This window comes from Hippocampus zosterae, chromosome 21 (assembly GCF_025434085.1).
Source record: "Hippocampus zosterae strain Florida chromosome 21, ASM2543408v3, whole genome shotgun sequence".
In the NCBI taxonomy this organism is placed as follows: Eukaryota; Metazoa; Chordata; class Actinopteri; order Syngnathiformes; family Syngnathidae; genus Hippocampus; species Hippocampus zosterae.
In genome coordinates this window covers 8,030,926-8,047,147 of record NC_067471.1, presented here as the reverse complement: position 1 = coordinate 8,047,147, position 16,222 = coordinate 8,030,926, and the positions used below count along the sequence as shown (strand labels likewise).

Sequence of the window (16,222 nt, the reverse complement as noted above, 5' to 3'; positions counted from 1 at the left end):
GCACACACAACATATTAATCATGATACTGTTTCGCATTTTCTCGGCAAAAGTAAATATTTTTTAAGAACGGGTTTATTTGTTTGCTTACGTATTGAATGTGATTTATGGGGTATCAAAAGTCTGTAACAGGGCCTCAATTCTTTATACAAACGAATAATGATAATCAAACGCTTTTAATTGTCTTAAGGTATGAATGCTAGCGTGAATGGTTGTTTGCGCCCTGTGATTGGCTGGGAGAGGCTCCAGCAAGCCCGCGACCCTCGCCGTGTGCCACCACGCTTGTGTCATATTGTTGCGAGCATTTACAAATGTGGCATGTATAGCGTTGGGAGCTATAGCGTCTAAGTGGGTCGAGTCTGGCTAACAGGTTCACTTGAGGTAGAAGGCATCCCATGTACGGGAAATGCATAATTGACAAGCACTTTGCTCACTGTTGTTCTCTCGTCCGGGGCGGCATGACAAATTCATAGAATTGGTTTTTTCAAGCATGCAGCCGTCATGTCGCAACGCGTGTGAGACAATGTGCTTTCGCTGTATAGCTCCACGATCCTACCTTTGGTGGGGCGATGGCATTTTTAAAGGACTCTTCATTCTCGTTTTATGACACAGGGTCGTCCATGTGTCTGTGGATTTATTTTGAAAGATTTATAGTCAACCAGAAAAAGCATATGATCGAGTTAAGACAGTAAATTGTGTATGCACGCATTCTCAATGCCCTTTTCTCTCTTCTGTCTACATCGGTGCATAATTCACACTGTTTTCTATGTGATTGCTGCATTCAAACGTGTGGCTTAATTGAAGTTGAACTCCAAAAGAAAAAAAAACAATCACCACAAAGTATTTCCGGTCATGGTTTAAATGCTTTTATTTTAACAGGTTTGGCGATCGATAGCTTGTCTTTCACATTTGCCAACGAAGATGCAAAAATACATTCAAATAAGCATTTTGAGCATAATACAAGTATTTAGATCGAGGCAACGACAGTGTTGAGTCCTTTTTTTGCCAGCAGTGCAACTTGCTCTTTGGTCCTTCTTCCCGACTTCCGCTTCTTCTTCAACGTCAGGACGCAGCCGACGCACGCTCCTGATCATGAATTTATCGGTCAATTTCATCCAAGACTGCAACAACCGCAAACGAGTGCAAATAGTCATATGTTTGTATGAGGTATGCACAGCAATGTGTTGTCGAGTCACGAGACGGGAAAGGGCGCCTCGTTCCTCCTCACTGCAGCAGTCTGTTCCGCTTCCGCGCGTACCAGCCCAGGCAGGCGCAGAAGCCCACCATGGCGATGACAGTTCCCAGCAACAGAGCCAACGCGTCACCGGCATCATACGCCGCCACGGGGGGGATCGTCTGGAGGAAAACCAAAGAGGTAAATGCCGCCGCAACGCCTGAAAGTCGCTGTTTGGGCGTCATGTTTTGAGCTCTCCAGCTGCAGCGTCGTCCGCTTCCGGGAAAGCGTCTGCGCGTTGTTACGTCAAAGTCATGCGACAGAAGGACGGGACTTCCGGGGTTGGTCAGCCAATGGCAACGTCGTTTTTCTGTACCAGGCGTGGATGAATATGATACAATGAATGAATTGCACATATTTTGAATGTATAACTAGATAATAAAAAATAGATGGCTGTTTGAACGTGCTCTATAAATACAGTCGAGTTGAGTTGAGATAATGCATGCAGCATCGTAACTGGAAACGAATGCTATCATCTCCTCAGTATAAGCAGTATTGATGTTTTCCCTTTTGTAAGCAGCACACGTCAGTCACAATTAATCGTCACGGCTTTGAAGCAAACGATCCCCCCCCCCCCTCCCCACGAAAATTAATTATGTTTAGAAATTGATTTGTTGCAACCCACTTAAAACAAGAGCCGCTCAAGTGCTTTTGCACTGGTTCGGTGCACCGTCTGTTATACACAGGGGGAGTGTCAAATGGATTTTCATGTGTCTCGTGGTTGCTGGGCTGTGGTTGTTGAAGTACAAACACCCAAACAAAAGCCACGCCGACTCACACTTTGAAGCATGTGGGATGCCCTGATATTGTGGTCAACCCTTTTTACATTGAACAGTTAGACTCGGACGATTTTACATCTGTCGTGAGGATAACAAACACTACAGGGCAAAGTATGATTTTAAAAAAAAAGTAAAATGCTGTGCCTGTCTTTCATATATTTATTATGAGCGTGCGAGAGAGAAATATATGCAAAGGGGGGTTGATAACTCAACATGTTTCATTTGTATAAATGTCACCTCTCTGCCTTGATATGACAAATACAATCACGTGGTGGTTGGTTTAAATCTGCACACTTCCATGGAAATGGGGTGGGGGGGGGCTCATTTGCTTTTCAAAGACAAGTCATTACCATTGGGCCGATGACAAACGGTGCATCCGAGTGCAAGTACAAGAGGCGGAATATGCACTTTTTTTTCCCCCTCCGTGCGGCCTCTGAGGCCAAAAACTGCTCCGAGACGCCAGTTCCATTTAGTTATGAAGTTGTACCGCTGCGTTCTCTGCAATTGAGCCATCCAGCCGCTGCCAGTCAGGGGAAATTAACGAGGCCGCTGATTGTACTCTTGGTAATTACAGATTGCGGCAGGAGGTCAAGCCTCGCCGATCTTTTCCAGCTTGCGTCTGTCCTTTCTCCCCCTAACCGCCCCTTGGGCCAGGTCGAGGAATTCTCCGCAGAGGTCATTCAGTGGCCGCGCAGCAAAAGTCACCTCTTGCCAAAAAAAATATTCCTCCATCGTCTCGGGATTTGTGTAAAACCATCACGCCGGAAGCCAAATGGCTTCTCGCGTCGCGCCAGCTGAGTGAATCGTACATACCAATGAGGGGCGGCATCCAAGCCAATCAATCCACTTTAGAGGAAAGCGTCGGGAAAAGAGCCAAGTCTGCTTTTTTTGCTCGCATGCAGAAAAACGCGATGCTAAAAGTTGACCTCTTTGCTTGCTTTTTTTTTTTTTTTTTTTTTTTTTGCATCGCGCCCCAGGTCGTTTGTCCATCTGCACCGTCAGATGGGTTCTTTTGTGAACGGTCACGCATCCTAAATCACTACAAAGGAGCCGCTTTGATTGACGGCCATGCGAAAAAAAAACAAAAAAAACGAAAGATGAGAACAGTGTTGATGTCTGAATAGTTGTGGAGCTGACTGTAATTATATCCATGTCGGCAACGCTTTGAAGTACATTTGGGGGGGGGGGGCGGGAAAGAAAGAACGCCATCGGCTGAGGGTCACTGAGAGATGACATCATTTTTCTTATTTTCTTTTGGTTGCGGTCGTCGTGTGGGTGTGTGTTTTTGGGGATGTGTGGACATTTTCGGGTGAATACTTATTTATTTGTTTTGCGTTTTGCACAAGCAAAAAGTCAAGAATTTCTTTTGACCGCACCTGAAAAGTGGACTGGAAATGAACCCACTGCATTCACGTCTCTGTTTCAAATGATTTGGCATAACATAGCTGCTTCTGCGTCACTCTTAGTTTATATTTGTTTTTTGGGGGGGGGGGGCAGGGAGTCGGCGTTAGAAATGATTGCTATTACTCGGCGGAAAATTGCTTTAAGCTCGATTGATACCAGAGCACTTTGGAGATTTGTAATTGGAAAAGCTACGGTGAAAATTGAATAGAAAAGGGGAAGAGAAGTTATTACAGACGCATCCCGAGCTTTCGGTGAGCTACCGTGAGGAGGCTGGGTGGGGGTCGGTGGGGGGGTAGTGGGGCAGTCAGCCGTCGCCCGTTTGATTATCAGGCAGTGTGAATGTGGGCAACCTTGGGATTATTTGTGTGAAATGACGAGATTTTATTTCTAAACCCCCCCCCCCCCCACACCAAATGTATTTCCGTCTTTCGGCTTGCATGGCAAAGCTATGTAGAAAATGATTTTCACCAACAGCTGTTGCCCCCCCATCCCCCACCCCGTCTGACCTAAGAGACTTGTGATGGCCATCGGCGCTTGGGCAATGCCCCCCCCCTTCCCATCCACACACACACAAGCATGTTTTGGTTTTCTATTCCCAGCGTGAGGGGAGCTATCAGCCTGCCTGAATGTTACTGAGACCCAGAGGACTACGTGCACAAAACACACACACACACACACACACACACACACACACACACACACACACACACACACACACACACACACACACACACACAGGAGCCAATGGTGAAAGGACTCAACCTTGAAAACCTCCTCCATCCCCCTGGGGGGTTTCCCTAAATGGCCTGTTCATTCACTCCTTGCTTACTCTGTGTAAGAATAAGAACCCCCCCAGCCCCCCGCAACATTTGTTGGCGAGCCATTTCTTCTGCCATGTTGACAATCACCGAGGGTGAGCGAGTTCAGGTTTTGTGCCCTGGCGTCACATATTGATGATCTCGCCCGTTCCCCCGACCGACCGATATTCTCGCTGAGAAGGCAAACTAGCAGCAAATGAATTAACGAGGCGTTAACGGTCGTCTCGTCGCCATTCACTTGTCGCCAGGCGTTAAGAGTCGACGCAAGCTGTCTCGCAGTAAAGGCGCCACAGTAACGATCTGAACCAAAACTTTTATTGAAAACGACACAACATCGCGGACCGGCGCAATCGGTCCAAGCGGCGAGTCCGAGCAACGTCTTGATTAGGATTGGACACGCGTATCCATAATAGAAACGCCAGACGCTCTCAGTCTCCGTGTTGCCGGCTCGGTTCTGTCCTTGGCTCAACCTGCCCCGAAACGAGTATACATTTGCATGCATTAGCGCTCTCCCGTGGCTCGCCCGTTACCCGCTGCGCCGTCGAGCCCGATTAATGATCGGAGCCGAGTGGGCCGCCCGCCTGCGCTAACATCAAGGTAAAAATCTCAATTTGGACTCTGACCGAAAAGGGGGGGAATTTTTTTTTTTTTTTGGGGGGGGGGGCAGGTGGCCTCGGTCCAACAGCGCAAAGGCCCAGTCAGACATAACGCGGCATAACTCACTTGAAATGACATTTAAAGGACCTTTTGGTCGCAATCTAGAATCCACACGCTGCTCCACGTTTGTACCCGTCGTTTTCATTATTATTCAGCTATTGCACTTGAGAGATTGGCTCTTTTCTTTTCCTCGCTGGGTGGCAAATGCGAACAAATTGAAGCGCATTGGTGCTCATTAAGTGTTTGACATTTGTGTTGGAGATTGAAGAAGGAAGGAAGGAAGGGGGAGGGTCGGGGGTAGCCGCGCAAACCCCTGGAACGGCGTCATTCGCTCGCCGTGGTCTTGCTTCGGATTTCATCATCCGCTGCGCGGAAGACACCTCGCATGTCCTTCCTCTCCAATGGAATCCCCATCCCCCCCCCCCTTTTCTCTCTATCGCTCTCCCCCACTTCCTCGCTTTTCTGAAATGAGGGCATCCGCAAAGAGGAGGGAGGAACAGATTTGGGATTTTAATATATTTAATTTTGTCTGTGGTGAAAGTCAATGGGAGTGTGAGTTCCCCCCCCCCCCCCCCCCCCTCCGTTTCCACCGGCACACTTGCCGCCTGCACTGATTTGAACCCACTTAAATAAGTCCGGAAGCTTAAAAAAATAGGATCATGTCATTTTTGACTTGCACTTTAGTGGAAAAGTCCCAAATGTGTCAATATTGAGAACTAACGCCAAAGTACCAAGACTTGACCCCTGAGGAACTCCACCTGACATGGCTGTTTGATCCGAGTCAAAACTTCCAAAGGTCACAAAATATCACCTTTCTTCTAAGTAGGACCTGAACTTAGTTTTAGGTTTAGGACTCTTAGATAGATAGATGATGATTAGCATTAGCACAAAGCTATCAAACTGAAAGTGGAGGTTATGCGGGTGTTTGGAATACACAGGGCGCAATTCTCTTTGTTCTATGCTTAGTTTAACTGAAAACTTCAACTGGCAGTGCCAAGTAACCTTGTTTTTTATTTTATTTTATTTTATTTTTTAAAGAAAGCAAAAAATGACCTGACACTGAATGTTACGCAGTGTTGCCATGGAGATAGGCATTCAGGTAGGAGCGCTGGGAATGATCCGTTACCATGGCGAAGGCATTTACTTGGCCAAGTGCTGTTGATCGTGATGGGAGATGGCTCTCCGGGGGGGGCCGTTCGCGCACCCAAAACATTCCCGAGTGATGTAGCGTTCATAGCCCTCGTTGGATCTATTCATTCTACGTCTGTCTCCCCGGCACGTTTGATTACGGGCTAACTGGACCGACTGACACATCCTGGGACGCTTTTATTATCTACTCGTGGAAAACAGTAAATGAGATTGAAGCGGAGGCCTTTGATGATTGCCGTGTGAGGCGTTGAATAATCATCACCACCTTGCCGTGCCTTCATCAGCATTCCGCCCGGATCGCTGCACCTGATTTATTTCTCGCAGTTGTGCACGCTTTTTTTTTTTTTTTTTTTTGCGCGGCGCGCAGACAAGGAGGCAAAAGTGGCAAAGCGGGGAAGAAAAACATCAAGTAGAAGATGCGGCTGGGGCTGGGGGTGGGGGTAACAAGCAGAGGGACGAGGACATAAAAACATCTCTTCTCTATGGTTGTGATGCAAAGACAGTCGCTATGGCAACACAGTAGTCCCACTGTCGGCGCCGCTCCCTCTCCGCCTTCTTTTTTGCCCGCTCAGCTTGCCAACAAGGTGTGCAAGCAGTCGCCCTCGACACCCACTTATTGCCATTTGTTGTCTCCGATAGTGGTTATTTGGCAAATTGCAAGGATTTATTTGGATTTGCGACAGACAGGACCTGGACTGTGACTCCTCACATGGAAAAAAAAAAAAAAAATTAAAAATCAATTATTGTAAGCAATCTTTGCACGTAGTAACATTTGGAGATTCATTTAAATAGTTGATTGAATAACCCGAATTTTGGGGTTAAATGAATGACCCAAAATGATGTCAGATTGCATCACCGAGAATGGAGCCTTTTCTGTCGCCGCTCCCTCTCTTTGGAACGAGCTCCCGTTGAACGTTGGGCAAGCCTCCTCGCTGAACATCTTGAAAACTCGACTTATAGCTATTTTTTTTTTTTATTCTTTGGCTTTTGACTCGGCATGAGACTTGATTTGGAGTTCTTACTCCCTTCTGCGTTATTCTTGCTCCGTGCACTTTGTATACAGCAATGGTGGCTTTAAAGTGCTCTATAAATACAGCTGAGTTGGGTTAAGTAAAAATAGGGGCCAACTTTTTTATTTATATTTTTTTGGGGGGGGGAGAGCACAAGTTGCTCCTAAATGCATTCGAGCACGCTCACAAATTTTTACCTGCCTGCTTTCGGAGCTTTTGAATAAGCGATCCTCTTCATCTTTGGTCTTTTTAATTGTGCTAATCTCCCTAATGAACTAGAGCAAGCGCATGTAAGGGTGTTTGCGGTTCAGCTGGAGTGTGATTTGTTGAAAAAAAAAAGATTAGTACAAAGAGTCGGTGAGAAGCATTGATTTCCCCGTAAGCTGACAACAGCAGGTTGAGTTGCTGCTTCCGCTCACCTGTCACTCAATGTCAATCCACTGGACTTGCTGTAGATTTGCTCTGTCCATCACACACACACACACACACACACACACACACCACTTTACTTACTGCGACGCGTACACACATTTACAGTACATCACACAATTCGCCAGCCTTGTAAGCAGTGTAACACACAGGCCGGTCTTCCCTCACACTCTCCTCGACAGTTCATAGAGAGTAAGAGAGCGAAAGTGTAGCTTGCATGAATTACGTGTATGCATGTACTGTATGTATGTATGTATGTATTATTACGTAATGCTCAAACTCTCTCTCCTTCACTGATGAGGTAACTTAATTTCCTCTGTAGTCTTCCCGTTAGCGCCGGTTGCAGCTACGTTGATGACAGACACCAAAGCGAGGCTAACGTTGGACGGAAGAGGAAAGCGGAGAGACGGGGAGGGAGGGGGGTGTGGGGGGGTTTGATGCGAAGCAAAAAAAAAAAGATGAAAGTAGAATCGGATGAGATAGACACAGTCTGCTCCATGCGTGACCTTTTTGCGGCAAAACCGCCGGGAAGGGAGAGGAGGAGGCTTTATGAGCTGCCAGAAAATATGCTGGATTTCATGATTGGTGTACAGCAGGGATTTCCAAATTGGAGTGAGTGAGTATAAAAAATGCCACGTGAATAATTGCACGATTTAAACAAATAAACAAACAAAACAAAAATCCCTGCTAAGCATGAGAGGAAAAATTCTCCGACATAAACACGCACATAAACATGCACTTCAAATGAACCGTCAACGGTTCTTGTCACGAAGAAAATCGGTGTCGTTTGCGTACTTTTGAGATCAGAGATGTCATTGGTGTCGCTACCCGAGACATCTCCTCGACAGAGGCGGAGGCGCAAGGTCGTTCCACTTACGCAGTACACCCCCGTGTGCCTCCCCCACGCGGCCTTGTTACGCTTCGCAACGTGTCAATCGAGGCGTCACAAACGCATACGTGCATATGGCGCTCCGAACATGACCGTTACTTGGCAGCAGACTCCCCCAATGAACCCCCCCGCCCCTCTCCTCCTCACTGCCACCAAAAAATAAATAAAAATAAATAAATCTGTGCCTTCTGCTTAAAAAAATCCACTGTGGAAGTGGGATTGGATAGGTGCAAAGGTCAGGGGTCGTCATGGTGGCAAAGTGCAGGACGGATGCATGGATGGATGCATGGATGGCGCTGATGGTGGAGTGGGCCGGACAATGCAGTCTTGTCAGGTCTGCGATCTGTCATCCGACTGCCTCTGGTCCCCCCCGGGCCACGCGGCAAGGCCCAGCCTCCACTCCAGCTCTCATCCACACACGCATCATGTCCTCATTCAACCTCTTGTCCCCGGCAGTGCACTTCACTGCACGCTGTTTTTTTCTTCTTTCATTCCTGAATTATTATTATTATTTTTTTGCCACAGGGGGTGGAGAGAGTGGGGGAGGGGTCGGATCCGCGACCAGATTGTTTGTCTGTCTGTCTGTCTGTCGCTCTTTTCGTCACACAACTGCGAATGATTAAGAATGACATCTCCAGTCTAGGATTATACACATGGCGTCAAATATTTGCTTGAGGTGATTTTTCTTTCTTTTGCTTTCTGGCGCACGAAACCATTGAGCGCACGAGTGTGATGGGTTATAAGTGAGGCTGCGGCGACACCTACAGGAATATAGTGGCGTCGCAACATAAACCCAATCTTCCTTGCGTTCCCTTATTAGTGTGTGTGTTTGTATACGTGCATGTGTTTACGTGTGCAAGTCCATAACACATTTCCCCACATGCAGTCAGAATATTTAGTTCGTCCCCGCCCCCCCCCCCCCCCCCAAATGAATCCTCTTCTGAACTGTGAAAGCAGTGCCAACACTTGAACGCATCGGATGCATGTCGGGGAATACCACTCACATGATCCGTGATATATTGTTTCCCTATTTTAACCTCCAAGGCCTCGCCGAAGCACTGATGAGCTCGCATGACATCACTCGATTAGAATGCCTCCACCTCTAGCGGGTGACGCTGTGCGATTTGTGAACAACAGGAACGGACGCCTTCCGAAGCGGCCTTCTGCCACGCCGCCGAGCGGCCATCTGTTTTGAGGCGGCCGGCGTGGGGTTGGCGCCAGTTTGACGAAAGGTCGCCATACCCCGGACCGGATCAAGTGACTGCCGCCGAGCTGCTTACCGACCCACGGTGAGGTGTCGTGACACACTTGTTGAAACGTGAGCCCGTTTTGAGTCTGTGATGTCATAACGAGACAGAGATAGATTGATGACGCATGAAAAATAACAACGCGGGAAGGCCTGCCTGGAGTGAAATCCGTGAAGACTTGTTTTTAAAAAAGAATGAAGAAAAATAATGACCAATGACCAACTTGAAGTGATTTTATCATCAAGCCCTGCGATGCGTTGCCTGAGTCGTGATAAAAATTTGTCTTGCTTCCAAGTCTCGTCGACAGGCACTTAAAGCCAAGCGATGGATGGCTCCGCAGAGTCAGAGGCGAGGAGCGAACGGTTCACAGAGTTTATCCGCGTGAGTGGCGCAGGAAGGGGTTGGGGGGGACGGGTTAAGCGTCAACATCGCGGGGAAAGTGTTTCTTTGCTGTTGCTAGGGTAACTTAATTGCGGCCAAAATGTAAAACAGCCAACCGCCATTCACAGAGCCCGAACCCTGACGAAGATGAACTGTGTTCGGTCCTTCCTTGATTTGTTTCCATTGTCAAAAGTGCAAAAAAATGCTTCTGGAGCCCTGAAAATGATGTGACCACTGGTTCGTTTTATTCAAGACAGTCGGACAAGCACTGCACCGCGTGAAAGTTAGGAAAGACAAAAATACAAATATAGTGTTCTATCTCACACACACGCACACACAAGCTGCATCTGGGGACCTAACTGACATCCGACTTGTTTGTTGCCCCCCGAGCGCCTCTCCACTTGCAAAACCACCAGGCCATGGAAAACACGTAGACGGCAAAGAATGCTGGGAAGTCGTACAGGACCACCACCACCACGAACCCGGCGACCGGCAGGCTGCAGGTGACAATTCGGGTGATGTGACTCAGGATGTACAGCACGCTCCACCACATGAAGCCGTCGGAGGGACCGCGTGTCAACTGCCCGCTTTCCTCTGTGGAGCCCTTGTTCCGTCCCGATGGATCGTGGTCAACTGTAGCCGCTATGTTATCGTTTGCCTTGGCTCGGGCGTGACCGTGGACCCCCCTGACGGAATCGTCTCCGGTTTGTCTGGACTCGATCGCTTCGAAAGCTTTGGCCACAATAGGGTCCGATTCCTCGTTCTTCGCACCAGTGCCCTCCCAGTCCTGATCAAAGTTGACTCTCTCGGGTGACTCGGTTTGGTTCCGAAGCTCTCTTGACATCTCATTTTCCGTTTGGTTTTCGCACGGCTCGTTTTTCGGGGGCTCGACTACTTCCTCTGCCGTGGATGCGACGGCACGCATACTGTGCATTGAGGCTCCGTCCTCCGCCCCTTGTCTTTTTGTGTCACTGGATGCCACTGTGTCACCCGTGACTTCCCGTTCCGGGCTTTCTCCCGGCAAAATCCGATCATCGTCGCCACTGGCAATCTGAGCCCCCGCGGTCACATCTGAAGTCCTCGACCCCCTCCGGCTCGTCGCTCCGCCAGCCGCGAGCTGCACCGAGGCTTCGTCTCCTTTGAGTCCTCCTTTTATCCGGTCTTCTTTGCGCTCGTGACACTCACTCGAACTGTCACCGGTGGCGACGGGCCGCGTGCGCGACCTGAGCGCCACTCTGTTTTCGCCTCCGCCGACACATGTCTCCGAGAGCTGGCGGGACTCCGAGGAAACGTGAGCCGGCGGAGCATGTGACGGCGCCTGACCGACAGCCGAGGCTGCCAAGGTGGCCGGCCGCGCGTTCCGAGGTGCATGCCGGTTCTCGGTTGCCGGGCGAACCGAGGCCGCGCTCTGCAACCATTCCGACTCGGGGACGCCGCCGTCGCCCACATAGGGGGGCCCCCGAATAAACGCCTGCCAGACGTCGCACACGGAGCTTTCATCGTCAGGGCTCGCACCTTCCCCATTGAGAAAGTTGGCCCAAATATCATTGACCGACAGCGCACCTTTGACATTTTCCTCGGATGCTTTCGACAAGGTGACTTTGGCTCTCCCAGTCCGGATATTATCCATGTTGGAGCTCACCCACTGCGGCTGCTCGTTGTCCCAGTCCAGTGTAATCAGGGGAATTTGGTGATAGGTCAGCACTTGTTTCCGTTGAAGCAAGAACTCCCCCGAGGGCTGCGGGGCGTCGGCGGGCTGACGCGAGGAAGCTTGCCCCCACCTCTGGGAGAAGATTTCTTTCACGTGCATCAAGCGCGCCGCTCGCTGTCGGCTTTTTGGGCCCGCCGCCTGTCAAAGAGGTCACGAGGTCAAAGGTCAAGCGAAACAGTGACGCAAGAGTTTGTTGTCGTTTGTTGGTCCCTCACCATCGGTTTGCGTTCGGCCCTCGTCCCCTCCGCGTCACGTGCGGCCTCGGTTTCTGCAGGTCGACAAAGGCCAGAAGTTTAGGAGGGGTGGGGGGCGGCCTTGACAAACGCAACAAACACCCTCACCTGCGGCAAGCGTCACCGTGTCCGTATTCTCTTGTTCCTGCGTGCTCGCCCTCCTGAAACGGCACAAACATGCACATGTGTCAGTCTCAAACGGATTTGATTCAGGATTTGAAGAATCCGGCCCTGATTATGTCACATCAACGGACAACGCGACCATATATGGGCAAAATAATCCATCACTGCAGTCGAGCGATCAGGCGGGATTTCGCTCCTACTTTAGCCCCGAAAGCCGCGCTTGCTTCAACGCATGCAGCAAATCAAGTTCACGGATTCCCAAAATGTCAGGAACAAAACGGAATATCCGGAAAACTGAATTTCTTACCTGTTGGCTCGAAGGCAGCTCCGTTTCCTCTTCGGGTCCTCGTGCACCTGTTGCTTGGCGGGACTCTTCCGGTGGCAGATGATGACGTAGTTCATCTCCTGGTTGTTGGCCCAAAAAGTCCCGGCTGACGTCTCGTAGCGCAGACAGAACTCAACCCGGGTGCCCGTTTTCTCCGGCGGAGGAACGAGGGTGTACTGGAAGGTAAAGCGGTCGGTTTTGCGATCGCTCGATCCGGGCACGTATTCAGCCGGCAGGTCAAAGTAGCTCTTCCAGCTGTCCAGCGTGATGCGGGCGTAGACGGACTTGCTGAAACAGAGGTTGAGGACCCGGACGCAGCCTCGGAGGGTGGCGGTCCCCGGGAGGAGCTCCACGCTCTCCAGCTCCGCCATCTGGCCCTGCAGCCGCCGCAGCAGCTCCTCCTCGGACTGGGGCGCCGCAAACAGACACGACAGGTGGAACTCCTCTTGCGCCGGTGCCTCCCTTTCGCCGACCTCCTCGTCGTACTCCTTGACGGACACCAGGTCCAGGCCGAAGGCGTCGGCGAAGGACACCCTCCTGCGGGGTTCCTCCCGTTGCCCGTCCGTCGAAGAGCCCCAAGAGGAGAAGGCCTCCGTCCTGACCTCTTCACCTTCACGTTCCCGCCCGGCTAAAGGCAATCCCTTCGGGAGCGGAATGGACAGAGCCTCCATGGCGCGCGGGGCGTCCTGGAGCCAGCTGTCAGGCCTCTCCTGCCGCGGAGTGCGATGCCCTCGGCCTGGCCGCGGGGACACTGGAGAAGGGGCGAGCGAGGGAGAGGCGACGTGACTGGACAGATGGAGTCGGGTTGCAGCTGAGAGCGGGCCGGGGCTATTAATAGGCCGCGTGCGGCTCCGGCGGAGGGCTCGCATTGGTTATTCGCTCCTTTATCCCGTTGCAATGCGTTTGCTAGCGACACGGAGCAAATAAATCCATACGCGGGTTACGTAACGCCACTCTGGACACGACAAAGCTCACGTCCGCGGGGGCCGACGGGAGCGTTGCACTCAAACCCAAACAAAAAGACAACTCTCAGACCTATTCTGGCTCAGACTTGAACAACTGGTTCAAGTGCCCCCCCGGCCCCCAAGACACCAGATCCAACATTTCCCATGATGCATCATTGGTCTGACTGTGTAGGCCTCGAACGACATACGAGTTTCGTGATCGACTATTCTCTCGAGTTTCACCTCATTTTTTTTGGGGGGGGGGGACCAAAAAGGGGAGATTATTCCCTTCTTTGTGTAGCAGATTAAGTCCTGAATGTGTTCAACCATGTGAGCTTTAATTCGACTAATCCTCGATATGCGGAGCGACCGTCATCCCCTTACGGTTACAGTGAATCTTGTCAGTGGACTTCAATGCGACTGGCGCAATCCTTCACAGGTGGCACAGAAAGAAGACTTTGTTCCCGAGCCAAATATTTCCCTCTAATGACTTTTAATGACCCGTTTGGACCTCGGCTATTATCAAGCGTCCTTACTTTGCTCTCTTCATCGTCACAAGTGTTCATGAAACGAGTGGACATGGTCTGATCGGTGATGATGTTTAGAATGCGCCGTTTTTTTGTTTTTTGTTTAGTTCTGTTATTTTTTTTGTGTTCAAGATTTCACAATTGCATCCAGAAGACTTGTAATTTCAATATGCGATCTCTGGATGGTGCTGTTTGATCACGATTAAATGTAGTCTCAGCTACGAGCACGCAGATAGAAAATAAACACGCAGTGAAAGACTTTCGATTAGACTTCGACAAACAAAACAAACGTCCTTTTCGTGCAAAACGACAAAAAATGCCAAAAAAATGCACAACAGCTGCAGCTGTAACTCGTTGAGTAAAACAAAACACAAAAACGAACTCAATATGAATCTAAAGCAAATATATAAAGATGACATCACCACGAACAATTTCGTGTGCTGTGTGTATATTGGGGGAGGGAGGGGGGCGCAAAAAGAGAGAAATCGTTCATTGTTTTGGGCCATCGCTGACTGTCATTTGACAAATGACCGCTCGGTGGCAGCAAAACCCCGCGTATCAATCATAGCGTTGCAGCCAACCACAGATGTCGTTTTCCACTTTTTAATTGAACTATTCGCATCTCAGTCAACATTTGTAACACATGCCGGCATTTGCATCCAGCCAGGCGACATATTTACACCATCAAAAGCAGAGTAGGGGCTCACATTTCATGTTGATGATCATTTGTAATCAATAAATAGTACATTTTTTGGACGTAGCAATCATCCGGGTCAATATGAATGTCAATAAAAATGTCTTTTTTGGCTTTTAGAGTGGTTAGTTTTTTATTTTATGGCTTTCGACTAAGTAAACTAAACCTAAATTTATGACACTCGCCTGTTTCTTCAAATAACATGCATTCATTTAAATAATTACATTTAAGGCATTGTCTCACGTAATTGTCCCCCCCCCCCAGTACACTGTGGTTATTTTAGTACATCTGCTCTGTGCCTACTACAAAATGTTCAGTAAACCGGATTACCTGTGAAAAAAAAAATCAATTGGTGTGTGTGTCTTTTTGCACCTCCACTTTGCACTCGTTTTCAACAAGATTGATTAGAATTTAATTGCAATAGCTCACACTAAATAAAGTCGGGCGTTATTTCCTCGGAAAAACGCCTCGCTCTCTTTTTTTTTTTTTTTTTTTTGCATTTTATTCATTGCCATTTTGACTTCAGTTGTGTTGTTGACGGAGCAGGTGGCCCGTGACGTCAGATGGGGTCGCAGTATGCCCAAAAGTAACACTCACCTCCCCGCTGAGGGAGTCACGAGGATGATGATGATGATGATGATGATGATGAAGAGGAGATGGTGGTGGTGGTGGTGGTTAAGTGTGCGTGCGTGTGTGTGTGTGTTCTCGTCCCAAATTGCGTGGCGTGGATACATCTTGATATGTGTGTGTGTGTGTGTTTGAATGGAAACGCGAGGAAAACACACACACACACACACACAGCTTCTTGGCCTTTTTCGCCCCCCACACCCCCCAGCACCAGCAGCCCCCCCCCCCCTCTTCTTCCCGCATTGCGCGTCATTCAAACGGGACTGCAAGCTTCCCCCTCTGGGTTGCACAAGTAAGCCGAATAACAGCGGCGCTGGCCGGAGACACTCCCGAGTGCCCAGCGGAGGAATATTCGTGCTTATTTACTCGTCGAGCAGCTTGTGGTCGCTTTTCGTCATGCTCAGCTCGGACTGTCACACTTGAAGCGTTTGGCCATTCAACAAAAAAAAAAAAAAAAAAAAAAAAAAAAAGGACTTCCTCTTCCCCTACCTGTCGTTTTTTTTTCTTCCTGCGACTAACTTCACGTCGAGGGAAATCTACCTGAGGCTTTTTTTTATGGTAAGTTGCAACACTTTTTTTATTTTTAACGTGCACTTTCAATTAGGAAGTGGAGCGAACTCGCGTTGGACTTGCGTTGTGAGTTTGTTTACCTGAAGACACGCCACTTTGGATGATTGTTTGCAGACGTGCAAAAAAAAAAAAAAACCAAACAAACAAAAGGTTTGAAAAGTTAAGACCGCTCAGTCAATTTAAATCCGCCGTCTGCGTGTTCAAGTCTCACTTTTGTCGCGCTGACGTATTTTTCGATGGCATCGTTTTGCACTTTATTATTATTATTATTTTTTTAGACATTGTCATTATTATTGTTCTCGTTATCCCACGTTGCCTTTAATAACGTGACATAGGAAGACATAGGAAAAAAAAAGAACAAAATATTTTGGATTGAATAATGGTGTGCCAAATAGAGATTAAAATATATTTTTAGTTCTCCCAAAAAAATCCAATTAGTGTAATTTAAACCGAACTGTTTGTTGTATTTAAAC

The 16,222-nt window shown here is 48.9% G+C and overlaps 2 protein-coding genes and 1 long non-coding RNA gene across 3 annotated transcripts in view; 1 reads left to right on the top strand and 2 right to left on the bottom strand.

The window, feature by feature from the left end:
- The window catches only part of LOC127593704 (uncharacterized), a 191,533-nt gene extending 181,123 nt beyond the window's left edge, over nt 1–10,410 (top strand). The window contains exon 2 of the long non-coding RNA XR_007960473.1: nt 10,337–10,410. This is a non-coding gene — a long non-coding RNA (uncharacterized LOC127593704). The remainder of the gene's footprint in view (nt 1–10,336) is intronic.
- LOC127593703 (small integral membrane protein 30-like) lies at nt 849–1,500 on the bottom strand. Its single transcript, XM_052055303.1, has one exon. It carries the CDS (start codon nt 1,415–1,417, stop codon nt 1,223–1,225), a length of 195 nt encoding a protein of 64 aa, XP_051911263.1. The 5' UTR covers nt 1,418–1,500; the 3' UTR covers nt 849–1,222.
- On the bottom strand, nt 10,219–13,087 carry ppp1r3aa (protein phosphatase 1, regulatory subunit 3Aa). The gene is made up of 4 exons (XM_052055273.1): nt 12,370–13,087; nt 12,048–12,100; nt 11,922–11,974; nt 10,219–11,844 (listed from the first exon to the last, which is right to left on the bottom strand). Exons 1-4 carry the CDS (start codon nt 13,056–13,058, stop codon nt 10,351–10,353), a joined length of 2,289 nt encoding a protein of 762 aa, XP_051911233.1. The 5' UTR covers nt 13,059–13,087; the 3' UTR covers nt 10,219–10,350.
- Between the last annotated feature and the right edge of the window lie 3,135 nt (nt 13,088–16,222).

Excerpts from the sequence above, each read along its gene's own strand:
- LOC127593703 (XM_052055303.1), bottom strand. The coding sequence starts at position 1,417 with ATGACGCCCAAACAGCGACTTTCAGGCGTTGCGGCGGCATTTACCTCT.
- ppp1r3aa (XM_052055273.1), bottom strand. The coding sequence starts at position 13,058 with ATGGAGGCTCTGTCCATTCCGCTCCCGAAGGGATTGCCTTTAGCCGGG. Across the intron at positions 12,101-12,369 it reads AGCTGCCTTCGAGCCAACAG|GAGGGCGAGCACGCAGGAAC; the intron begins GTAAGAAATTCA and ends GTGCCGTTTCAG. Across the intron at positions 11,975-12,047 it reads CACGGTGACGCTTGCCGCAG|AAACCGAGGCCGCACGTGAC; the intron begins GTGAGGGTGTTT and ends GTCGACCTGCAG.